The 26,233-nt window shown below is 47.4% G+C and overlaps 1 protein-coding gene across 1 annotated transcript; it reads left to right on the plus strand.

Moving 5' to 3' along the window:
• Positions 1–19,069: 19,069 nt before the first annotated feature.
• LOC149342299 (uncharacterized) lies at positions 19,070–23,374 on the plus strand. Its single transcript, XM_089542144.1, has 2 exons — positions 19,070–19,432; positions 22,952–23,374. Exons 1-2 carry the CDS (start codon positions 19,070–19,072, stop codon positions 23,372–23,374), a joined length of 786 nt encoding a protein of 261 aa, XP_089398270.1.
• The last annotated feature ends 2,859 nt before the right edge of the window (positions 23,375–26,233 follow it).

A 26,233-nucleotide genomic window follows, 5' to 3' on the forward strand; every position in this document is an offset into this window, starting at 1 on the left:
ATTTTATACTTCTTGCAAACATTTTTTTTATTTTTCTCCTACTAGCAATCGGCTCACTTTTTTTCTTTCCCGAGCCGAGAAATATTGAATTACACTCTCGGGAATTTCGCTCGGGTCTAATGTAATATGAATTTGGTTTGTCTTAGGACCATGAAAACAAGTAAGGGTTTTTTTGTTGTTGTTTTATGTTGTGAGAAAGTGGCGATGCAGAAGAATGTCTTAGTAACCTCCCACCTCAATGTCCATTAGGTTTGGAAAAAAAAAACAATAAATAGGGAGGTCAGGAAGTCAGGTCGAAGGAGGCCAATATCACTTGGAAGCGTTTACTCCATTCGCCCTATACGGGTTAGTCTGCTTTTACCCCAGCCCTAGGAACGAAGGGAGTCCAGAGAACGCCATCGCCCGTTCGGCCGTACGCCTTGCTCGACGGTAAATTGGTTTTTGAGGAAAGGAAAGGTATCTGTCTCGCATATTTCGGTGGACACCTGAACCTCGCCGTAATGGGAAGGGAGGAAGATGGAAGTGAAAGAAGACACCGTATTCACTAGACGCACCTTTGTTCATTCCAAAACATCGTGCTGGCGCGGCAGAGTGGTTAGCGTGCTCGTCTCGCACTCCGGACACCCTGGTTTGATTCCCCAACTCGACCAATTTCCTACTCGGTTTTATTTATATATTTATTTTACTTTGAGCATCACTATACCATCCCTTTAATTGGCTGCATGGTTACAAGCACGAGCACAATTGGCCCCGTTTGAAATTCGCGCAATTTGACGTCACGACCATTTTGACCAATTGAAAAGCTTGAATTTCTGTCGACAATTTCTGCTTACAAGGATGAGGCATTAAAGGCTTCCGCCTTAAAAACTGCCGTGGTGGTGGTGAAAAACATTTTTAATACTCAGAGAGAGTTTGGGGATCAGAAGACCCCTCAACATGGTCGGTATCCTTAGTCCGGGACACCGCACGACGAGGCCCCGTCTCGCGCCCGCTTTACTAGAGCCTTTTGGGACTCCAGTGTGGAGCAATTGAGGAGGGCAGTCTCCCATGCCTCTCGGGTGAGGGTGGGGGAAGGGGGAAGGTGAGGATTCTGAGTACATGCCCCCACCATGTGAAAGATATCGCAGATCTCTCCACAGTACGGGCAGCGCCCATCTGTGTTCGGGTCGAAGTGTTTTGCTATGGCAGGACAGAGAAGAGTTCCTGTCTGCAGGCGCCGCAGAGTTCGCTCCTCCGCCTTACTCAGCCCCTTGGCCGGTGCCGGGTAGAGGCGGTGGCTGCCGCAATAATGAATTAGGATTTCGCGGAACCGCAGAAGTGGTTTTTGAGCTTCTGAGCCAGGAGAGCTAGGATGAGGAGCCCGATGTGTGAGCGCTCGGGCGGCCGCATCAGCGGCCTCATTGCCTCGTAGACCCTGGTGGCCAGGAGCCCAGATCACTTTTGTGCGAGTTGGATCGGCGGGAGCGCGTTTTAGAATTTGGGAGGCAAGAGGTGATATTTCCCCTGCAAGATAATGTTCACAGGCCCGGCGAGAGTCTGTGATAACCGTTCTCGATTTTGGATCGGCGGCAGCGAGAGCTATTGCGACTTCCTCCGCTCGTGTTGAATTTGGGGCATGAAAAGATAGCCCATCGACATTCATTCCCCGGTGGACTACGGCAGCCGTGTAGAATCCCGCGGGCGACGGCCCAGTTATGCCGGGGCCACTGGAGGCAGTGTGGTTGATTCGGGGAGCCAGACAAGTATTCGGGTGCGTCGTTGACAGTGAGCAAAAAATCCAGAAAAATAAACAGAAAAGCAACCTAGGTTGCAGGCTGACCACCTAGGTCACGTGACCCTGTGGCTTCATCACAACCTGCCCAATGGATAGGGATCAATCTTCCCACCATGGCAGGTGGCAGTGAAATTAATGATTGCTGGCGAGAGGCGGCTGGCGAAGAGCATCCTGTATCGCATAAGTTCCACAAGCGGCCGCACCTGTGCAGGGCAGTGGCGGGTTGCTTAAACGCCGCGCCACTGCACCACTGCACCAGGTGTGTTATGTTGACTCCCAGAAATCTATGACTGTGAAGTCGAGAGTGACCTCCGAATATTTTTCTACCGTAGAGAGTGTAGCCACGGAGTCATTCGAAGACGTTCATCGGAGTTATTTAATTCATAAGTTGGTTTCTCCGCATTGCACTATGCGCTGTTCGTTCGTTTTTCATCGCAGCAGATCTCGCTAGTTCCTCTAGTTCTTGCGTGAGCCTAGACAGAATCGATTAGTTGTCATTAGGTGTTACTGTCCGAAGTGTGCAAAACCGAGACCTGAAATATTTTTTTGAAGGAAACATTAAATGAATTTCGCTGCTTGTATATAGCACAGGTTAGGTGGTAGTTCTAGCATCCAGGCATTGGAAAATACAACTATATCGAGAGAAAGATATAACATCCTCTACGATTCAAAGAAGTAAAGCAAAAATTTGGTGACGGGAATATTTTGATAATGAACCTGAAGAACTGAATATGAGCATCCCACTTTAAAGAAAGGAATCTCCGCAGGTGCGCGGGCTTTTTTTTTTCGCGTTAGTGCACAGCACATATTTTTGCTGTCAAGAAATGAAATAATAAAACGGCGTGACCTCGTCTATTGTTATAATACTGTGTCAGCTTACAGGACTAAGCAGCATTACATCTGAGCTGTTCGCAACGACATATTAGCACTAATGCGACCCTTCTTGTTGCCTCGTAGTTTGAGCGTACGCCATACTGCTATTAAAAATTTACAGCTAAAGACTGTTCTTTTCCTGAGAAACTAATCATTTCATGAACAGGCGAGTATACCGATGCTTCCGAAAAGAAAAAAAACCGTCAGAGGGCTGCTGTGCTAAAATTTGCAAAACTGAAGTAGCTTCGCGAGCATCGCTGGTCCTTTGAGTTTTGCTACAGGAGAAAGAGTGCTGCTTTCTGGTCGTGTTCCCGCTTCGTAGTCGTTTTGTACCGAGGTGATACGGAAACCCGTTAACGTTAATTGGCTCCATTTAGGGGTGCGGCAAGGCACCTGGGGTGAATTCGCATTAAGGCCCACCACAAATTGTTATTCGCTCTTCTGAGCGGGCATCTTCAGAACGTTTAACCCGCAGATCTATAATATCGCACGCTCCTTGTCCTTCCAGGCTAACTAACCACCCTGTGTCAGCCGAGAGCCATCTATAAGGCACAATATTATTACGGCAACCTTTAGACCAGTGAATATTTAAGTGGTGACCTTTGTTTCCGGAATTGCAGATTTCTTGCTCAAAGTTGATCGTTATTAGCGACATTAATGAAGGTTTAGATCCCGCATACCGAAGAAGATCTGATAGACGGTACGATAAATGTTTTGCTAATATTATTCCTGACATTTTACACGTACTGGTTTTCTGCTTAAAATGAATAATGTCGTATTATTTGAGACTCTGTTTACAAAATCATCAGCCAGATCGTCTGTGATAATCAAAAGAACGTTGTTATAAAGGACGTTGTTCTAGCACTCGTCTGAATGAAGAAGTGAGCAGAGGGGTGTGCTCAGTATATTCCTCCTTCAAGCACCTCTGCTGTATGCAACACAGTGTTTTTTTTGGTCTTCACATGCAGAAGAAAAACAATCGGTTATGTGAAAGTTAATTTTCTTTATTAAATATCACGTGATGTTTCAGTGAAGCACTGAAACTGATATAGTTGCCCTCAAAAGCTGACCTCGAGGTCCTGTTACCGCGAAGACACGTGAGTCTGGTTGCGTCCTCTTCGTTCTGAGTAAAAAACGGTTATTTTCCCGCAACCTGTGTCTCTATAGGCCTCAAGAACATACAACATCACGTGACCATTTGAAGCAGGCATATCCTAAAATCAATATTTTGCAGCATTTCGATTCTTTACAATAGTTACAAGCCTGACCAGCCCTATAGTTTCTTCCGCTTTTCTTCAGCCATCGTTCCTCATTACAGAGCATCGGTCCCTGGTAAAATGCCTCCGTGAAAAGCACGCAGCGATAAGGAAATATAATAGTTATTGATGGAAGGGCTAATTCGATGAACGAATCTTTAATATGTAGCCATATTATAAAGGTGTAGTGTCCTAGAATCGCATATTCTCGGGCAGCAGAACACTAAAATTGCTTTGCATAATTATTATGAAGCGTTGCGCAAGGGTATGGGCAGTTTAATTAAATATAATGCGCCGCGAATAACGAGGAATAAGTCTGGCTGTTGCTTGCATTAAATCAAAAGTTCCAGAAGACAGAATTCTATATTGCTTTTTAACAAAATGCATCGTTGAGTCCAATTAATTCACCTTTTCGGTTGGTTGGTTGGTTATTGGAGTTTAACGTCCCGAAGCAACTCAGGCTATGAGGGACGCCGTAGTGAAGGGCTCCGGAAATTTCGACCACATGGGATTCTTTAACGTGCGCTGCCATCGCACAGCACACGGGCCTCTAGAATTTCACCTTCATCGAAATTCAGCCGCCGCGGCCGGGATCGAACCCGCGTCTTTCGGGCCAGCAGTTGAGCGCCGTAACCACTGAGCCACCGCGGCGGGGCAATTCGCCTTTTTAAGCGCTCACAAAATGCTTTGAATCGTATACATGCCTTAAAAACCGAATTCAAAAGCAAGTCCCAAGAGTGTTCATAAAACAAAGCAGTCCTTAGAAGGGCTGTTCTCCTTACATAATGCCACTGAAGAAGCCTTGCTACAGAGCTTTCTTGCATGAAATGTTCTCTTGTTAACGACTGACTGCAGTTCTTTCCCTTGGTCTTTGACCTTTTATAAATGCGGTAGCCGGCACTCCAGGCAAGAGGCGCCGCATCGACGCCGAAGGAGGTCGCTTTCGACATACACGCTGAGGAGGTTCCCATCTGCCGTATATCAGTACTGAGTTTTGCAAGCTTGTAATAAAGAACCTACTATGCAAGCCCTGAATTTGAGTGCTATCGTAAACCCAGTTGCATTCGAGAAAGAAGTGCTTGTGCCCAGTTATTTCATCTTAGGAAATGCTTTCGTGTCGAAGATAATTCAGTTATTGCAAGTCTACATAAGCCCCCATGAATACTTCGCCACAGCCTTAAACTCGTTTCCTGCGAGAAGTTTCCTGCAATATGGCTTTTACAGTTCCTGAGTTGAAAATCTGCCCTGGTTGGAAGCAGCGTATCTGACGACAAAAAAAAAAAAGTTCTACTTCCCCTCCAATGCGGCCCGTAAGGAACGAATAAAGAAAGATATGAAGAAGACAAGAAAGAAAGAAGCAAGCAAACCGACCAACTAACATGCAGCATATTCTCAAACAAGCGAGGTCAAAACGAACATGTGTAGCCTTCTTGCTTTATGGAACGAAAGAGCCGAGATTTTAACACTCTACAAAAGGCCACGACGTTCCCAAAGCCTAAAGGAACTAGTCGCCTGATGACGTGCTGATGAGAGTGGCGGCAGAGTCACTTCGCTCTGAGGCTGGCAGTGATGGCCTGCAGAGGAAGACAGCAGTCGTTGTCCTGGCGTCTGTTCTGACGGGCTTAATGCAAAGCAGAAATCTGCGTCCGGCGAAGACAGTTCTGACAGTTTCTGGGCTGGTGTGGAAGGCGTCGCCAGCCCGTTTATTGTGAGCACAGTCCTCAGGCCGACTCGTTGACAGTGCCTGATGTAGTCAAGGCGGATGCTCTGTATGTGACAGATAATATCCCAGTAGTTCTGAAAGTATCCGTGTCGTTTTTTTTTGTGCGTAGTGTTATACTCATTGCTTGAAATTTGTCGATTTTTCAGCATTTCAGTTCCGGAGAGCATTTCTTTGTATAAAGGGTGGCGGTCGAAAGAGGTTACCGTACCCAATAATTCTGGACAAAAGCATTTCTGGACGGGAAAGAGTGGAGAAGCGCAGTGTTTTCATATATTGTAAAATTTCACTATGACAATCAATATGTGCGCAGATCTCCCCGATGGCAGACTTGCATTTTTTTTGCTATTAATGATTTCGCTACCGTCAAAAGCGTTCCCAACTGGCTTTCAACGGCAGTGTCCACTCCTCGATGCGAGAGATAAAAACACTTAAAAGAAAGATTTTGCGGCATATCAGAAGAATGGACAATTAAGTTCAGTATTTCTGTACCAGTACCTTACAGCCTTTCAATATTCAAAATTTTTGTTCAAGCATGTTGGACATGACAAAACATGGAAGGCGCAATATTTGGTGCGAATAGAAGCAAGACTTATTACCTGGAGCAAACTTGTAAAATCTCGTTAGTTAGTCCTTCAGCCTTTTCCTGATTAAACGTTTAGTCCCGACAGCTTCGAATCGATCGAAAAAGCTTCTCATTAATCGGAACTCCGAATATTTCGAAAACATTTACTTCCCCTTTTCAACCCGAATTATCTATAAAGCAGACTGTACTTTCATCCTCCTTATGTGTTAGTCCTGTCGCCAAAACTGAGCTGTGGTAGATTTGTCCTCCAAAACATGGTGTTGTTTTATTAGTGCTTCAGGAGGGCATTATCTCCTTATTCTCTGGCGATACTCAAATCCTGCTTTTCTGTTCTCATCATTTGCTCAGACAAATTTCTCACCTCAAACTTTAGCAACCTGTTATGACCCTCATAAGCACATATCAAAATTTACAAATTTTGTGAAATTTGTTACCCCATTTTTTCCGTCCCGTTAAAGCTTCACTATGCGGGGTGTTTCGAATAATCTCTCCCATTATCTTCGCAACATCTCTCCTAGATCTCTGCGCTACTTGATTCTCTCTAGATTTAATGACAAATAGTGAGCACTAGAAGTAATTTGAAGTGCTTCATCATCATCATCATCATCATAAAGCACTTCAAATTAGATTACAGTCACAATTAAATTACAATTTCTAGTAAAACCATTTGATGATTAGCGTTTGTGATGCCACATCTATCTATTATTAAGCAGATTTATTCGGTCGTTTTGGCATCAAAAGCGGCACTGATCAATCATTAGAGAGACATCGTAATGAACCAAATAAAGAAGTTTTACAATGCACGGCCGATGGATAGGAGCGGCTTGCCGATCACCATAAAAGCCCGAAAAAAGAGAGCAGAAAAAGCTAAAACAACGTTGAAAACATATTAACAGAGCCAGATGCTGTTAGCACCACGAACGAGCATAACAGATGGGTTGCGCGTAAAGCAAACGTATAGCACGCCGGCTATGGGGCTCAGATGACTTCTGTGATGGAAAGCAATGCCTCAGAGCCATCGCGATGGCACGGGCCATATCTCTCATCATGTGGCGTACATGTGTACCGGTGTAGACGTAAGTATTGCAGCACAACTCTTTACCACGCCCGACAATATTTCTTCTTCTGATGAATGGTAAGCGGTATTTTAGTCAGCCGTAGGTACTTGCTGTAATTGATGTGCCAGGCATCTGCACAGGAAGAAGCGTATTTGAGCTTTCGCGGCAAAAATGGGGCACTCCCCACTGACCGGCGCCCAGCCTGCATGGAAAGCAAGAGCAAAAACCCGTGCGCAATATATGTTGCCATTTTGTGCTGAACACAAGAGTGAGTGAGTGAGTGAAAACTTTATTAGCTCTAGATTCGGTTGTATAAGCTGTTTTGAGATGGCTGCGTCCATCTTGCTCAATGCTCAAAGGTCGGTTGCCCTTAGTCCAGGGCTCCGCTGGATGCTGCTGCCAGTTGTGCTCGCCGAATCAGACCTTCTTGGTCGACCCGGCGATCGCTGGAGAGCACTCCCTCCCATTGCTTCGCACTCGGGTTTGTTATAACTGGTACCACGCTTATTCTGTGGCATGCCCACGTTATGTGGTACAGCGTGGGGGGTTCTTAAATTATCGCGAACGCACGTCAGTAGTAAAGCTTCTGGGGAACAGCCTGTCCTGATAACAAAAGTTCAGATTGGCTGGTTCACCAGGCGCAGCAAACAGCTAAGGCCGTAGGAGCCCTTGACTAAGGGCCCAAGCCAGTCCAGGGGGGGGGGGGGGGGGGGGGGGGGTGAAATCTATTTATTGAATAAAGTTTGCCACAACCCACATCAGATGATTGAGGTGCTTGGTTAGCCCAATAATCAAGAGACACTGATTTCACGACGCTCACTGAGCATGCGCTAAGTTTGTGCGGCGGCTACGCAGCAGGTTATCGGTGCTCTTTACATTGAGGAAATCTTGTTACAATTGTCGAGTCAAGCCACACTGTGGCTTGTAACTGAGGGTTTCAGGTGTTGGTTCCTTCCCCTGCGCACTCAGTGGGAAAAAATTTTGAAACACTGCGAATAAAAAAGAAGTGAACGCTATGGATACTAGACACAATCTTTTCCGGTGCTAAGATAAAAAAAAAACATGCAAATGATGTAATTCGTTCTGTTGAAGCTTCAGGTTATATTATAACAGTATTTCTATTTCATACAAACTGGCTATGGTCGGGAAACAAATTTCACCTTAAAAACATACGTTTCAAAGTATAGGTTTGGTTTGGTTTATGGGGTTTAACGTCCCAAAGCGACTAAGGCTATGAGAGACGCCGTAGTGGAGGGCTCCGGATATTTCGACCACCTGGGGTTCTTTGACGTGCACTGACATCGCACAGTACAGGGGCCTCTAGAATTTCTCCTCCAAAGAAATTCAACCACCGCGGTTTCAAAGTATAGTTGCGAGGGTTGCCTTATTCAAGCCTTTCTGAATAAGCTTCTGCAACTTGTTGGGTTCAAATAAAGGGTAAATACGCTCTCCCCGCTTAACCGTGGCTGACACACTACAAAGCCCCCAGACGCCACCCCGTGATCGCGCGCGCTACTGATCACACGCCGACCATGGCGAGCCTTGCTCTGAGAGAAACAAAGGAGCGACACTTGCTGACACATCAAGACGTTTATTGCTGCGAAAACAATAACGGCGGCTTGCATCAAAACACGCGACGTAATCGAAGTCGTCCGACTCACCAACAAGATTACGAGCGAATGCTCCCCACGCTAGGGCAGGGGAGAAGCTACGAGGCCGGACGGGACGAGCTCGCTAGATAATATTCCCACGAGGCCTCGCTTCGCTGGCGGAGAGTGAGGCGCTGTGCCGAAACATCCGCACGCGTCAAGTTCACGGGCCGAAGGCAGGTGCTGTGTTTCACGCGCGCTCGGCAATCGCGCCGCCCCTGGCGGCCGTGTCACCGCGACGCCGTAAGCCCTCCCTTGTTAGTTAATTTAACTAGGGAGAGGCAGGACGCATCTCGGGGAAGCAAACAAAAGGGGACGGAGTTGAGGAGTCCCCAAAAAGCAACAGCGGCTGTAGTGCGAATCTTCAGGTTTAGGTTCGTGGGGCTTAACGCTCGAAACCGACTCACGCTAAGAGGGACACTGCAGTGGAGTTCTCCGACTAATTTTGACCACCTGTGTTGCGTCACCATTCTATGACATCGCACAGTAGACGGGCTTCAAGCATTTCGCCGGCACTGAGTACGACCGGCGTGGCCGGGATCGAACTCCCGTCTTTCAAGCCAGCAGCCAAGCACAATAACCACTGATGCACCGTGGCGGTCCGTGTGAAACTTTTAGTGAAATGGTACTGCTGCGGATCTGGCGAATTGCGAACTGCAAACTTATCGACATCACTTAGAAGCTCCGCACTGAAACTTGGCACACTGAGTTAAACTCGCCTGAAGATGAACACGAAAGCTGTGTCTGTCCCTGAGGCACATGTGAGAGTGACACGTTACCAAGTCGCTCAGCGCCGGATATATGGCTCTGAGGCAAGCAAATGTGTTCAATTGCAGCCAGATGTTTCACCAGAGTTGAAGGATTCTGGTTTAATATACGGATGTCTTTTTCTCCACTTCTCACTCTCGACATATAAACAACCGCCTATATTGGACGCCGTACGGTGAGCGATGTTTAACCAATTGCTGTGGTCTGTAGCGACAGGTAATCGTTCTGATAGCGTTAATGGCGAAAGCGATTTCTACGCAACGCAATCGATGCTTTGTAGCCGTAAAATGTTTGACGAATAGCTCTCACGTGCTCATCTAAATCAGCCGCTCTGCTGAGCATGCGCAGACTGGATGGCATTTCGTAAAATGGCATGGGCCATGAAATTTAGCTTCAAATGCGTTGCGATGCCACCTAGGCGTTAAAGGAGATACACATAAAGCAATGTTTCCGCCATCTGTGCAGTTTTTCTCCCCACAAAACTTTATCCACCACTCGTGATCCGAAAGGACACTAAGACGACCTTCATTCATTTTTTCCCTCACACTTGTTCTTACATCGAGCGCTTAGTTCTTTTTTGATCTGTTGATGTTAGTTCAATAGCAAAATAAATCAATCAACACTTTATTTGCAACGAAGAGCTAGCGGGTCATCAGCAGCAAAAACCTTTCATTGGTAGCTTGAAGATCCCTGATGCCAGTACAGGGCAGCACAAGAACACCGGGCAAACATTGAGCACATTTGCAGACATTTTCGTTTATGGCCACGTGCTTTCGGTTAAGTGCAGTTTAGCGTATTGACATAAGGTCTATTACATTGTTGTGGAGTGGCATAAGGTTTATTCTAGAAGAACATTGCGAATACATTCATTCAAGAAAGCCTACAGGACAGAAACGCTGAGCAACAATAAAAATTCAATTAGTAACATTATTTGGACCGAAATTGGTATCACTTGCAAAAATATTCGCGCATATGTTTAAATGCTGAGTTCAAGATTATCATGCCGGGATTTATAAAATAAAAAGGGCAAGTTCTTCGTGAGTGGCTGAAACATGTAATTAGTGCGGCTAATTTGTATTAGCCATCTGTCAGATCCAGTGTTGTTAGAATCACTTTCGTGTATTTTTAACTCCAGCATAATTTTTAGGAAGCTTCACAACTTTTAATAGAAAATACGTAAGAGTTTGAGAAAACCGAACAAATAATCCTTTCAACTCTAATTATGATATATCGCATGAATCGTGTTGAAGATGGATGGAAGCAACACACATTTGAAATAGAGCGAAGTGCCTTATTTAGAAGAGAGAGCAGCTTATGAATGCTTGCTTGTGTGATTGTGGCCCAAACTAGTAGACAGTAATTTCTATTAGAGGGAAATATCGCATGACATATTCAAAGTTTAGCTCCACCTGGATGAAAATGACGGCACCACGCCAGTGCGCCAAACGCTGAGGAATGTGTATCTTGCACGTAAGAAAATGTTAGATCAGAAAATGAAATTTTACGAAAGGAACAAAAAGACGCAAAATGAAGCTTCAACTGCACATGCTGCACTCGCAATATGCTTTCAACGAGGGTTTGTTATGAGAAAAAATGGAAAAAAAAATTCAGGGGGCACTTTGACTGTCTAAAGTGCTAAGAGGCGAAAGCGTTTTCCGCACCACTTTGACTGCCTCTGTGGCACTGGTGGCGTCACATACAATTAAGTACTAATTACTAAGTGATGACAAATCACTAATCAATGCTTAATTACTGATTAATGCCTGAATACTAATTCCCTGCTAATTAATGACGCTTAAGTTTCGCCTTTACGAGTGGAACGCGACAGCGTGTTGTAGCGCTGCCAGGGAGTCCCCGGAACGCCACCACCCGTTCGGCGCGCCCTTTGAACGCGACGCTTTTTGAGGAAAGGAAATGGCGCAGTAATTCTCTGTCATCTCGGTGGACACCTGATCCGCACCGTACAGGAAGGAAGGAAGTGGGAGTGAAAGAAAACAAAGAGAGCCCGTAATGAAGAAAATGAAAATTGTATTTGAGGAAAGGAAATTACGCTGTAACTGCATCGCATATCTCGATGGACAGCCGTCAAAATTCAGGGGGGCACTTTTTTGACCTAAAGTGTGGTCACTGATGTGTGGTTAAGATGTTAAGCTTCGCCTGTAAGAGTGGAACGCGACAGCGTCTTGCAACGCTGCCAGGGAGTCCATAGAACGCCATCGCCCATTAGGTTCTACGCCTCGCTCGTCGGTAAATTGGTTTTTGAGGAAAGGAAATGTATCTGGATCTCATACTTCGGTGGAAACCTAAACCTCGCCAGGAGGAAAGGGAGGAGGATGGGAGTGAGCGAAGACACCGTATTCACTAGACGCACCTTTGTTCACTCCAAACCATCGCGCTGGCATGGCGGAGTGGATAGCATGCTCGTCTCTCACGCCGAAGACCGAGGTTCGATCCCCGAGCTCGACCACTTTCCTACTGGATTTTATTTATTGATATGGCCTGACTAAAAAAGTTAATTAGGCTAATTGGGTAATTAAGCAATTAACTAAATCGGTCCCACTTGGAGCATCACTATACGATCCCTTAAATTGGTTGCGTGGTTACTAGATTGATTGTAAAACATTTTATTCGCCGGGAAGAGCTTGGCAAGAGGTCGCGTTAAGTGGTCGAGAGTACATAGCCCTCGACGACTTTGTCAGCCCACTCCACCGCCAAAACTTGCGTTCTGGGGTCAGAGCTAGCCAGCACGGTCTCCCACCGCTCGAGAGAAGGAGCTGTAACTAGATCACCCGGAGGTGGCTCTATTTTGCAGTCCCACAGGATGTGATCGTAGGTAGCACGTTGGCCACAGTGTTTGCAGTTCGGGTTGTAAAGATCTGGATAAATGCGCGCGAGGAGTGATGGGGTGCGTATCGATCTCGTCTGTAGACGACGCCACGTAACCTCTTGTTCTTTACTAAGTCTTTTGTCTGGAGGGGGGAAAATTCTCCTCTCTAGTTTAAAATGATTGGTGAGATCATGATATGTGATCATGGAGTCCTTCGTGAAATTCAGGGAGCCAGACTGATCCACTGCCCGGTCGACGAAACCTCGGGCTTTATTGTGGGCTGCCTCGTTCCCCGCATTCCCCGAATGGGCTGGGACCCATATCAATTCGGAATAATTTGGTGAGAATTTGTTTGCGTTAAGGATTCTAAGGGAGGTGTTTGTAATTCGCCCTTTAGCGAAATTATTGATACCCATTTTGGAATCGCTGAAGATGATGCTTCCTTGGGTATGCGCTAGGGCGAGGGCTATAGCCGCCTCTTCTGCCGTTTCAGAGGATTTCGTTTTGATTGTCGCCGAGACGATGTGGTCACCATTCTCGTTCACAACCACAATTGCAAAGGCATTGGTATTTTTGTATTCTGCTGCATCTACATAAAGTGTTCCAGCGCACTGTCTGTATTTGTTATGTAAGGCTTTGGCTCTTGCTTGTCTTCTACCCTCATGGTGTAAGGGGTGCATGTTTTTGGGGAGTGGTTTGATTAGTAGGGCCGTCCTATAGTCGCGGGGTAAGTCCACTTTAGCATCGTTATTCGTAGGTTGAAAGTTAATTCCGAGCCTGGTAAGAATACTCCTGCCAGTTCTGGAATTGGCTAATCGCGCTGTTTGAGCCATGAAATGGGCTTCTTTCAGTTCATTGTAGGTGTTATGTATTCCTAACCTCATAAGCCTTTCAGTTGAGGCATTTAGTGGGAGTCCTAACGCAGCCTTATAGACCTGCCGTATCATACTATCCAATTTGTCCTTTTCTGCTTTCGAAAATTTGAGATAAGGGGTGGCATAGAGTATCCTGCTTAGCGCAAAGGCCTGCACTAGTCGGCATAAATCTCTTTCCCTCACCCCTTGTCTGCGGTTAGCTATGCGGCGGATTAATCGCGCCGTCGCTTCTACCGTGTGTTTTAGCTTAGTGAGTGTGTCAGTATTCTTTCCATTTGTTTGTAAATACAACCCCAGTATTCTCATGGTCTGTACCTCTTTGACAGATCGTCCATTAACATAGACGTTTATTTGCGGGGGCGTTGTCGTGGTACGCCTACCTCTTTGTTTACGACGGATCACGAAAAGTTCAGATTTTTGCTCAGAACAAGTGAGGCCGGATTCCCATGCGCATGCCTCAATGATGTCCACTGCTGCTTGGAGTGTGTCTTCTATGTAGCCTTCGCATCCTTTGGTTACCCAAAGTGTGATGTCATCTGCATAGAACGTGTGATGTAGGTCTGGTATTTGTGCCAGTTTGGGGGGAATTTTGATGAGGGAGAGGTTAAAAAGGAAAGGGGACAGGACGGAGCCCTGTGGCGTTCCTTTACTTCCTAGTGTGATTGGGGCAGACTCTATTGTTCCGACCGTTATCACTGCTGTTCTGTTAGTGAGGAAGGATCGGATGTAGTTGTACGTCCTTTCTCCGGGGTTGATTTCTGACAAGTTTGTCAAAATGGCTTTGTGGGTGACGTTGTCGAAAGCTTTAACAAGGTCTAAACCCAATATTGCTTTCGTTCCTGTTCCCTCGTCAGCTTCAATTATGTCCTTGTTAAGCTGCAAGAGTATGTCCTGGGTAGATAGTTGGGCCCTGAATCCTAACATTGTTTCAGGTAGGAGGTTCATGTCCTCCGCATACATGCGTGGTTACTAGCGAAAGTACAATTAGCCCCGTTTGAAATTCGCGCACTATGACGTGTCACGACCGTTTCGACCAATTGAAAAGCGTGACATTTCTGTCGACAACTGCTGCTTACAACGATGAGACATTAAAGGCTTTCGCCTTAATAAAAAAACGCTCATTTACTTGCTTTGTATATTGTTTTCCCGCGCACCCTTTACCGCTATAGATATCGGCATACGAACCAACTCAACCACTTACCATCCTTTTGCAATACTCGTCTCTGCTTTTCTGACTTAGCCTCCTAGCGTCCCCTCCGCAGCTTCCCCCTTTAATCAAAATAGAGGGGCAAAAAATTATCTTTAACTTCACGCTCTTTGGGCAGGCCCCGCTGAGTGTAGCGCTAGCCCCTTATCAACGCTGCTACAGAACTGTACCGGCCGCTCCGCGGCGCGCATATGGCATACTCGCCATCGACGCACCCTGCAGCCGTCCTCGCGTCAAAACATGAGCTCGAGCTTGTTCGCGCACAAACCGAAACACACTGCAGCTAATAACGCTTTGAAAAGGCGGCCGCGTTCACAGACACCAGTGGCGCCGCTACTGCGCGTTAATTCACCGCCGGCGACCGGCTGCGGCGCGCTTAAATCCTACCTAAGACCCAACGTCACGTGTGGAAATGCGAGACCCACTCCAGACTCGTTGTTTTATGTTCTTATTTCTCTACGCTCTCGGGAATCAGTCCGTTCATGGCCGGTTTAGCGGTAATAGCGGCCCGACCGAGCGCTTGCCCCTCCTGTCCAGCCGTGCCACGGTATTCACTCCGACCTATGGCGTGGCGCGTCTATGTGGTGGCGGTATTTTGTTGCGAAACCAACACTACGCGAGATGCCGAGCCATTTCGCGGAGCTGATCAAAGGCCATACTGGGCATGCGGGAGGAGCGGTGACGTCACACGGCGTACAGCTGGCGCTCCACTGCCATCGCTGCGCGGGTGACTCAGAGGTGCCGCCGCCGCGCTAGCGTGCCGGGGCCGCCGCCGCTGCCGCGCGCTCTCCATCACCTCTCTCTCTCTCTCTCCTCGTTGATTTCGCAATCCTCCAGGTTTAACCAGAGCTAAACCACTCCCGATTTTACATTAAGAAGTACGCAGTACAGTACACGGGTCTCTAGAATTTCTCCTCCAAAGAAATTCAACCGCCGCAGCCGGGATCGATGTCAGTGCACGTTAAAGAACCCCAGGTGGTTGAAATTTCCGGAGCCCTCCACTACGGCGTCTCTCATAGCCTTAGCCGCTTTGGAACGTTAAACCCTATAAACTAAACTAAATTAAACTAAACTAAACTAAACTAAACTAAACTAAACTAAACTAAACTAAACTAAACTAAACTAAACTAAACTAAACTAAACTAAACTAAACTAAACTAAGAAGTACGCAGGGTTGTGCAGTGTTGGCAGCGTCGATATTTTTCCGCACGTCTTGCTGCAGATGTTCAGTTTAGACACGCACGCTCTGTAGCATTCCGATTGGTGCGGATAGAGGGAAATCTCGCCACACTGAACCTTTTTATTCTGAGTCTTCCGACTCAGTGACTGCCACAAGGGTAAAATTGGCATTCCATTGCTCTCCCATTTCTTTTGACATTTTTCGAAGCGCTAAAACAACAAGGACTGCGTCGTTGTTGTTTTAGCGCTTCGAAAAATGCCAAAACTGCACCAACTAGCTCGATCCGCTACTCTCCGATCTCTCTCATGGTAGCGGTGGCTCGGTTCATGTGTATGCGCACGTATCTTTGCAACGCCTTTTCAAGTCCTACCAGACTCGCTTATTAGCATGCAGCAGTCAGAAATGCGCTTGAAAAAACGAAGAATGAATGTGATGGGAAAATGCTGGCACTTACTTGTATACAAAGTGCTTTTCCCTTTCATATTTCAGTTTGTATCTTAAATGTTTGGACTGCAACCTTAGCTACGCTTCTACTGCGAAAGAAACCATGAATAAAAACAAGAATCGCTTATTTCGCCTTCACTCTGCATCAACCTCCACAAGATCATCGAGTGTATAGCTAATTATTTATTTTCTGTTAGAGTACATAAATTTTACTCTCCGCTTTGAAATTAGGCTGCTGTCTGTGGTCATCTTATTGGCCTTCGCGCTTTCCTGTTTGCTTGCAGTATAGAGCGGCTGTCCTTGGATCTGAACTTCGATCCGTCGTATGCGAATATTTGTGGCGAAGCAAGATATGTCAAACGGCGTGCGGTTAGCGCCCGTGAAAAAAAAAAAAATTGCTGTGGCTTAGCTCAGCTAGGCCAGGATACATAGCGAAAGGTACATTAGGCGCCGTGCATGTTATGCACGGCGCCTAACAACCATGGCAACCGGTTGCCATGCTCTCCATGGTTACGGCGCATGCGCAGTACTGGCCTGCGATGACCACCCTAGATACGTCGCTGACTAACGTAGTGTAGCTTTCGCTGCAAAAGACGAAATCTTTTTGCTCTTTTCTTTTTACAGGCATGCTTCATACAGCAGCCTTCTTTCTTTTTTTTGCCCCTTACGTCTTTTTCACCACTAAAGCAATCTTGGGACGTGGCGTTTCTCTCGAATTCTGTTCAATCCAGTCGGCTTGATCGTTACACAACCGCTAAAAAATCATCCATGATCTTACTGACGCGACAACAAGACGGTGCTGCATGCGTCCAATTCTTGTACGCGGAGCGTTCAGAGTCAAAACAATTAAGCGCTGTCTACGTGAAAAGGTGAAGCGAAAAGCACTTGACGCCTTATTTCTCAGAAAAAAAAGTATATAAATAAATGTGCTGGCTACGCGAAAATGAACTCTGAGCGTCGAATCCCCATCCAAAGGAGTTTAAGAAGAGTACAAAGAATAAGAAGGCGTTCGAAGAGCGGCGCAGTTAAGTGCCATTGTTTTGCAATCGTAAAGCAAACGCGAGTGTTCAGTCGATGATTGCGGGCATTGTTGTCAAAAAGAGAACTTAAGCGATAAAAGGTGACGGAGAGTCATGCGAGAGAGAAGGAGAAAGAGACATAGATAGACACAGAGACACAGGACAAAAATAACCCTCTTTTGTGATTATATTTTAGCTGTCTGCCACTCCGCATCCGGGTAACAGTGTCTGTCTCCGTTATCGAGGCTGACGCAAACAAAGCACTCAGGAAGCCTTGCAGTGCATATCGAAGACGCTCTAACCTGAAATGAGACCGGGAAGTAGCCTGGTTTCCTGATCGCGAGAAGTATTCAGTATAGCTAGAGTTCGAGGCTTTTTACTTGGGCCTACGCCTATTCTCTTTGTGCCAAGCCTCAGATGTACCTCTAGCGTCTTTACTGAACAAAAGTTATTGCTTTTGGTCGCTGTCTAAAATAAATTTTCCTGAAGAGAAAACGAAGCAACGAAAGCAACTGCAACGGCTGGTAGTGGTTTTTATTATTAATCACGTCGCTTCTTTTCCTTTAGTACCGACTCGTTTTTTATTGCGTAATATATCGAACACACGTCAAGCACAGGACTCCTTTTGACAGAAGAAATTTATTCTACTTTACGCTCTCATTCTCCCGTGTCCAGTCTCCCGTGTCCGCTCAATTGAATCCGTCCATCGCGTAGCTGTAGCTGTGTCCCTGTTGAAAGGCCAGTCTATGCCGGGTCTGTGCCTGTACTTACCCCCGTGCGCAGGAACACCTGTGCGCGTGCTTAAACGCTGAATTTCGTTACAGGGGCCATAGCCGAAGGCAAGTAGCTCGCACAGTAGTGTATAAGATTCAGTGAGAGTCCGCCTCACAAATGCAAGTCTAAGCACACCAGCGTAATAACAGAGCACCTATTTATTTTTGTGCTCACTTGTTAGGGTAAACAAAGGCTTACTAGGGTAAACAGCGGATAGTTTTCTGTCAGATGGGGAGTAAATTAATATGAAAGAGAGCTTTGCATGAAAGTAATAGAAACGTGTGAGTAGGAATAAACAATGGGCATGAGCTGGGAAAGAAATAGGAATGAAAGGCGCTCGTGCAAGGGAGCTGCCTCGATTGTTGAAATGAATTTCGCATGGCGGCGAGCACGTCTCTTTTACCGTGGCCAAGAGTAGAGGCTCCAAGAAAAATACCATGCCAAGTTGTTGGAGAGATTCCTAGAAGCCACCTTCTCAGGTATCAGAGGCGGCGTAGGATAGCAGAAATTGGTTAATAATTGGTGGTTCTACACCAGATGAGGAGAAAAGGAAGATGGCCAAACCGGACTTGTAAATGAGGAAATTTAATTCGGTACTGCAGGAACGAAGCTGCGTGGAAGAAGCCTCAAAGTATTAAGGTCACAACAGTCTGCTGCTAAATGAGAAAAGAAGATTTGAAGGTGGTAAGTCTTGGGAGCCAATTTTATTCGTCATCTCTGGTGCGAGCTTTATTTGGATCGATATTATTATTTGAGAAGACAGAATGGCCGAAGAAAAATAAAAAGAAACACAAAAGAGGAGAAAATTTATCTCCCCTAAGTTTTCCCCACCTTTCATTTCGTTTTTTTTTATTACAATGCCTTTTCTTCTTTTTTACTGCGATGATATCCTTCAATATGTAAACAGGCTTTCAATCCGGTTCTCTGGGTTCGATACAAAACAGAATAATCTCCACTAAAGAGTACGAGCCACTAAAAAAAGAGGCCATTATCAACAAGTAGTGCACAATGATGAACGCAAGATGAACATGATGAAGAAGAAGGCAAAGGAATTTAGTAATGGCAGAGCCGTGGGTCGTGCTGTCAGAGGACGAGTACCCGTGCCCCGTGCTTCCACCGGCCAGGGCATCGGGGTCCGTACGCAACACCTACTTTTCCCAGGAGCTCCAGGGGGCGGACGATGCCGACTCACCGTGGAGCGCTGCTCAGGCGGATAGTGCCGAGGCGACCGGCCTACCCCAGTCGCCAGTGCCGGTAACGCTGTCCATGCTCTTGCTGCTGACGCTGCCCGTGGCGTTGCCCCTGATTGTCTACCATTGGGTGAACAATCCGCTCATCAGCGAGCCCAGCCGTCTGCTGGTGGAGGACCTTCTGGACCTCGACGACGATGTGTCCCCCATAATCAGGAACACTGCTCATAAGGTGGGTTCCCTCAAAGACATTTGGCTATACCTTAACTATGACCCCCCATTAGCTAGAAAAACACTGGACGAACGCCGTGCACATCCTGCAGTCTTTCGAGTTGATCGTCTAGGTTCAGATAGTTCAGCTTAATTTGAAAGCTGTCGTTGACTCTAGTTTTGGTAGGTAGACAAACAATGTTATGGACTCATCGAGTGTGTGCGTGCGGGGGGGGGGGGGGGGGATGATGTGAGGGGAGGAGAGGAAACTGTGCGATGACGGGCCTTCGAGCCGCTCTAGATGGCCGGACACTTTCGTGCTTCGGCGACCGCTCGAGCCCAGCCCCCAGTCCGAAGTTGTAACTCCTGTTGCGGGCTGCACCTCCAACATTCAGTATAATAGAATTATAATGAAGAAATCCAAAACAGTGCAGCAGTAACTACCATGAGCCAGAAAAATTTTTTCAATTGCCCTATAATCTTTTAGTTTATTTGTACTTCCCGAAATACGACTGCCTGACTATCCCCAGTTTATTTTTGTTGCAGTAGTGTGAAATAACCCACGACTTGAAGGCACTTACAAATTTGAGGACAGCCTTTGTTTATTTCTCGTAGTGGAGAGCAACAGTTGAAGCAAAGACGTCGGACCTCGCTGAATGCTTTCAAAAACAAGGGGTCCGGCTAAAATAAGTCCAGAAGGGTTAATCTGCCGTCTAAATTACTCTGTATGGTGTAGATACATGCTCTAGCTAAAACAATTGCGTCTATTTAATCTGGAGATCTGATTCACTCCATGCCGGTGCTTGAAACTTAGCTATTGTTAATACTGCTAATTACATTGCATGTGGGCAATGCGGCAGCATTTTTAGCAGTGGTACTCTTTACATCCAGTTTTGTATTGTTTTTTCGTGGCTGCTTTTGACCCGCACACGTATGTCTGTACTCCGTCAGACATCTTTTGGTGTCTGGATGTGGCGACATGGATGCAATGATCATCAAACGTATCGCTCTAACCTCCGGTCTGTTGATGGCACTCCTGGTCATTGGAGTTATTTGACCAAAGACGCGATTTTTTTTCCTGAGGAGGCTTCTAATACAATTCTTTAATACAGAATTGTGTAAACGTAAACAATCAGCTGTCTAAAAAATAGGAGGGCGTTTAAGCTTCGCCTTTGGAGTAGAAGCTTTAGCGCCTTCTGGTCCTTTTCTCTTTTCATTCCTATTCTTTCGCATTTGTCACCTATACAAAATCCACAATCATATTATCTCTCACGGTCATCGATTACAAACACAATTTTCGATGACATTACCGAGCGGCAAGAAAAAAAAAACACAATTATTGGTTAGAAATCAACAATGAGTATCTGGATTACACTGCAAGACATACTATACCACGCCTTACTCATACACACTACGTGTTTCATTACAATCAAGTGCCATAACACCGCCTTTTCATTCCGTGAAATTCCTGTTTCATAATTATAATATTTATGTTTGTTTGTTTTTTTTTGCTACTATAACATCTCTACACATACCAAACACTTGTTACTGCCATATACACCACAATGCGTTCACTACGTGCCAACCAAACACCCTTGAACCAACGTCCCTTCGTGGCCTATACCTCGCTTGCCCGCCTGGCACGCAGAACACCTGGGTTTTTCACCAATGCCGGCTGATTTCTTTGATCAGTTCAAAACTTCTGGGATTTTTTTTTCCGACTGACGCAGGATGACCACCGATGTCGGGTTTTCAGCAGAACGGGCTCCTTACGCTCGCGCGTAGAAAAAGAAGACTCCGCGAACTTAAGGGCTATCTTCTGACAACAAATAATTTCGAGTATAAGCATTGGTCATATGAATGCTTATGGTTTTAACCTTACCGTCTGACGAAGGCCGTAAGAATATGGTGGGGCAAGAATATTACTCGTACCTTTTTCATCCCCGTAACTTTTTATTTTTCAGCCTCTACAGCTGAACCGTTCTCTCTGCCCGCCTTGAAAACCGCTATTCCCACCAAGGGCGTCCGCAGGACATTTGCCAGGGGGGTGCATCCTATGGCCGGGTAGCGTATTCGCCAACTGCAGCCTGTACAGCCACAAGGCTTGAAACCGCGGTGAATTGATCACGGTGACTGAACATTGTCACAACGGCTTACCTAAAAGGGATAATAAATCCTCTTGAACGGCGTTATATGCCACTAAGCATCACGATTTGCGACCTAAAAGGGAAAGAATGGAAAAAATGAAATTAAAAAAAACAATAAAATTACAGTACAGAGAGCGGAGTCGAACGGCCGACCTTCCATACGCAACACGTGCCTCTAATCCACTGCGCCATAGCGGCGATGTCAAGCCGTCGTTCTGAATGAATATTTATAACCAGCCTTAATGTGGCTGCTACCTGCCGGTGGGCGGCGCTGTCATCGCTGGCTGTACCGGCTGCATTTGGCGAACACGCGGCCGGGTATGGGGGAGGTGGTAGGTTAGCACCAAAAAGGAACTATTTGTGGTCTAAACTGCGCACATGAAACAAAAATTAGAAGCAGCAAATTAGTGCTGGGCTTGGAGAACAAACATTAGAATTTATTAATGAACGAAGAATTGAACTAATAAGCAAAATCCGATAACTTATGGCATCCTCGATCGCCCGCACCGGTGCGCACCGGGGCGCCTTGGTGTGCACCCGCGGTCCTCGATCATCGGAAGCGCACCTGCCGGGTCAGTTTTTCGTTACCCCGTCTCGCACCCGGAAAATCGGCGGTTCGCAAGGGTGCAGTCCCGGGAAGCATTGCGTGACGCGTGCTGCAGAGAAGCTGCTTTGCTCGTGTCTGCGCACACTCTCGCGCGATGGAACAGAGAATACAGATGGTTGCCGCCTTTAATTAACTACTGTCAAGTTCATCTGATAGCGAAGATGACATGATAATCGACTTGATTCAGCCTAAACACGGTGATAAACGACCGAAAATTCGTTGATCGGGTCCTCAGGCGCCTCGCCGATACCGGAGTGAGCGTCTGTTTACATTGCACTACTTGGCATAAATAACTGTGTGCATGGCCTTTGCCATGTGAAATGTGTGATTTATTTGCAATTCCGAAAGCATTTCCGGGTGTGGAGGAGCGTGTGACCGGTGTTGTGGTTTACAATCAAATGCACGCGCCAGAAGAAAGGCACCCTAAAGGCGGCGCTGCATGCACGCCCCCGTGGGGTGCACCTTGTCCTCGATGTTGACCCTCGCCTGGGCGCCACCGCCGCGGTGCGCAGGGTACAGCGCTGGTTTACGGGCGCACCCGGTGCGAGGTGATCGAGGACGCTATTAACATCACCTAAGCTGCTAATAAAGCTGTGTACTTGTTTTCTACTGGTGCATAAATAATATCCGTAATTCCAGGGGAAGGCTACACCCCCCCCCTCCTTGCCCCTCCCTTCCGGACGACCATGATTCCCACTAATGCAGTAATAAACCCAACCTTCTAAATAAAAGACGCACGGCGTACTAGACTCCTGTATTAATCCTGGTTGTGACCCATTTGGCACAGGGTCGCTACCTGAGGACCGTGGACGGTGGTTTTGAAGAAGAGCTCAGCCGATTGGCGGCGGCCTCGCCCGCCGAGGTGCCACTCTGGGCGCAGCACCGGGCAAACAGCCGGCCGCCGCCCTTGCGCAAGGTGATCCACAGACCGCCAGAGGTCGCGCGGCCCGTGGGTCGGAAGGGCACGGGTGGCTTTGCAAACGCCACGTTGGGCTCACAGCAACCGGAGGACGAAGACGCGCCCATGAAACGCATACTGCCCTTTAAGAAGATGCGGCGCGAAGACCGCGCAACAACCAAATACGTGATCCCAGCAGATGGCGCCCCGACTTTCAACGACCTCCCCGAGTTGCTGGAGTTCACCAGGATGGCCAGGGACAAGCGTCGTGGCAGCAAGGCCTCCCGAATCCCCATCATGAAGGAGCCCTGACGGCAGTGTGCCGTAGCTTCCCAGTCACTGCGCACGAGTTCTCCCTCAACCGTTCCGTTCAAAGGACGTAACTTCGGCGGGCCTTATATGCGTGAGCTTAGATGAGCAATAAAAGCTAGAGGGGACACTTAAGCTTCATCTTAAGTGTATGCCGCGATAGCATTATTGGCTTAATGGCCACATATATGCGGAATTGATCATTCTCTACTTTGCGTTAATAGATCGCTGGAAGTCCTAATACATCCTGGCGCAGTGGTGCAGCGGTTAAGCAATGTGAAATCTGGGGATAGTGAGATCCGGGGAGCAACCTCTCGCGACAAATTAACTGCCACCTGCCTCGATAGGCAGGTGGGGGATTTTTCGCTCACGCCGTTGCCCGCGTCGACGCCAGGTTTTCCGCTCAACGGAACACTTAGCGCCATCGTGTTAAAAGAGGCAGCACCGATTTTGACACGCTGCGTACATTTATTCACGTTGATGGCAACGACTGGAAGAGACTCACTCAGATGTCTCGTACTGCAGTTTCACATCAGGTGTATGTAATGTTGGTCTGTGCCACAGCTGCAAAATTTAAGCATTGAGGATCGTATGAAAAATGACCACTCTGTCTAGCATTACGCTATTAAGGAGCTTTAGCCCTCAAATGAGCGTAGTAGAGCGGAGTAGCGGAGCACAGTGCTGCCCCACCTATTGATGAAAAGCGGAGTTACGCTGAAACGAATATAAATCACGATTGCTTTTATTGTCACAACTGTTAAATAAATAAAGACATTTGTGTTTTTAGTATATTCTCTAGCATTAGAGGTCCATATAGAGAGTATCTATGCCATTTTAGAAAAAAAGAACGCTCTCGGCTGGGACGACCAAACGAGCGAGTGGACGCGCAGCGCCGTAAACTCACAGACTGCCTGAGCTTTCCGCGCATGCGCAGCGGCGTCCCTTGTCGTCCGCTCCGCTCCGCTGGCCCGCTACGCTAAAAGTCTATATTGTCATACAGCTGTTAGTTTTCGCAATTACCCGGTAAATATCCCTTTCGACACACTACTTGAGATTGTCAAGAGAGACACTTGGCCCGCAATGGAAGTGCGGAATAGACTCCCAAAGACGCAACCAACCAACAGCACATGTGCGGCCTACACAAGATGCTGATTTGGCAAGTGATTTATGAGATACGAGGAATAGCTTTGCATCGAAGCTCTACGAGCGAGTGGCTCCACTCGCCCGCGTGAGTTTTTTATCTTTGGCGAAAAAACAGTCGTACGTATATCTACATTATAGTTCACAAAGATAACTCCTACACACTAGAACCGTTTAACTGACAACAAGTCAACTTTTTACCTGTGCCGTAAGATTGAACTCAATAAGACGCCCCAAAATAGGCTCTGGACGGACTCAAACAATGCCTTGCCATCGAGAGACGTGACCCTAAAGCACGCGGAGGTCTCTGGAAAAAGCCACACTGAGAAGCACACATGACTCCATCCCGCACCACTCAAGACGCGCCCAGCTATCAGAATGCTGTTAGTTTGCGGATTGGACGCCACCCGCACAAAGCCTGTAGCAAGACGCGATGAAGAAGAGCTGCTGAGGCGAGAAGGACTCGAGGCCAGTGATGGGAATCTCTTGCGAAAATAAGTGGCGCTGGTAAGCATCGAGGGACGTTGCCGCTGCCAGCAAACGGAGCGTCAACATCTTGGCCACAGATGCGTCTTGGGCGTCAGCCGAAAAGTTGCTCATGCAGTCCAGTGTAGTGTGTCTTGCAGGGAGGAGTTGACGCCGGTCGGCTCGCTGTACGCCTCGTAGAAAAGGGTGGCCAACGCGAACGAGGCGATGTCGCCGACGCCTGCGTAGTTGAGCGCACCCGTAAAGCCTTCGTCGAAATACGGCACAGTGAAGGCGTAAGGCATGAGCACGAAGTCCTTCTCTTGCATCAAAAGCAGCTTCCCGGCTTCGATGGCTGAGTGCACGTCCCGCACGGGTCCTGGCTCCGTAGATGGAAAGGGTGCGTTGCGCCAGTTTTGTACCAGCGAGTCCTGCATGTCGGCTGCCGTATCGTTGTCCTCTGGCACAAATCCCGCGTGCAGGACGTGCAGCACACCCTCTGCCCCGCTCTGTTCCTTAATGATGGTAATGTTGCCATCGAAGCCCTTCCAGCGGCGGAGACGGCGTTCGAAGGCCTGGCGCACTGTCAGCATGAGTCTCTAGGCAAGGAAACGCGACTTGGACGCGAGCAGCTCGTCGCCGTAGCCGGCAAACACTTCGCTTCGGGCGATTAGAAAGGCCCTGGCAGACACGAGGAGCCTTGAACTAGGACTGCTTTTTTCTCGGACTGGTATAAGTTCAACAGCAGATTCCGGTTGGCGTAGAGAGCGGCAATCTGTACGATGAGCCAGGATACGAAGATGTGCGTCTTCTCTCTGCCATTCTTGGCCCGCAGCTCCCGAAATTTGCGAAGGGATGCCTCCGAGTGCGTCTTCAAGGTGATGTTACTAGGGTCCCTCATCAGTGTGTACGGACTCAGCGCTTCCCGCCAGAGTGCCGGGGTGGCATATTCGACGCCCTCGAATAAAAGCTTCGAGTCAAGCGTCACGGAGTCCGGAAAGCCGTCGACCTGCGGCGGGAAGGAAGAAAAGGCGCCTTCGTCCAGCGAGTTCACAGTGTTGAAGTCCACGAGGTTCGTGTCATTCTGTTTGAAACTTGACCTCAGGGTTTCGAAGTAGGCTTCGCGTCCCTGCCCGTCGCCAGACACTGTTCTGAACTTGTCGCGAATGCGGCCGAACATTTTGAATGGCTCCAGTTCGACGACAAGCGCACCTGTCGTCTCCTTTCCAAGAGTGACGTCAAAAGGAGCGCCCCAGT

This window comes from Amblyomma mixtum, chromosome 5 (genome assembly GCF_055824585.1).
Source record: "Amblyomma mixtum isolate Tamu chromosome 5, ASM5582458v1, whole genome shotgun sequence".
Lineage (NCBI taxonomy): Eukaryota > Metazoa > Arthropoda > Arachnida > Ixodida > Ixodidae > Amblyomma > Amblyomma mixtum.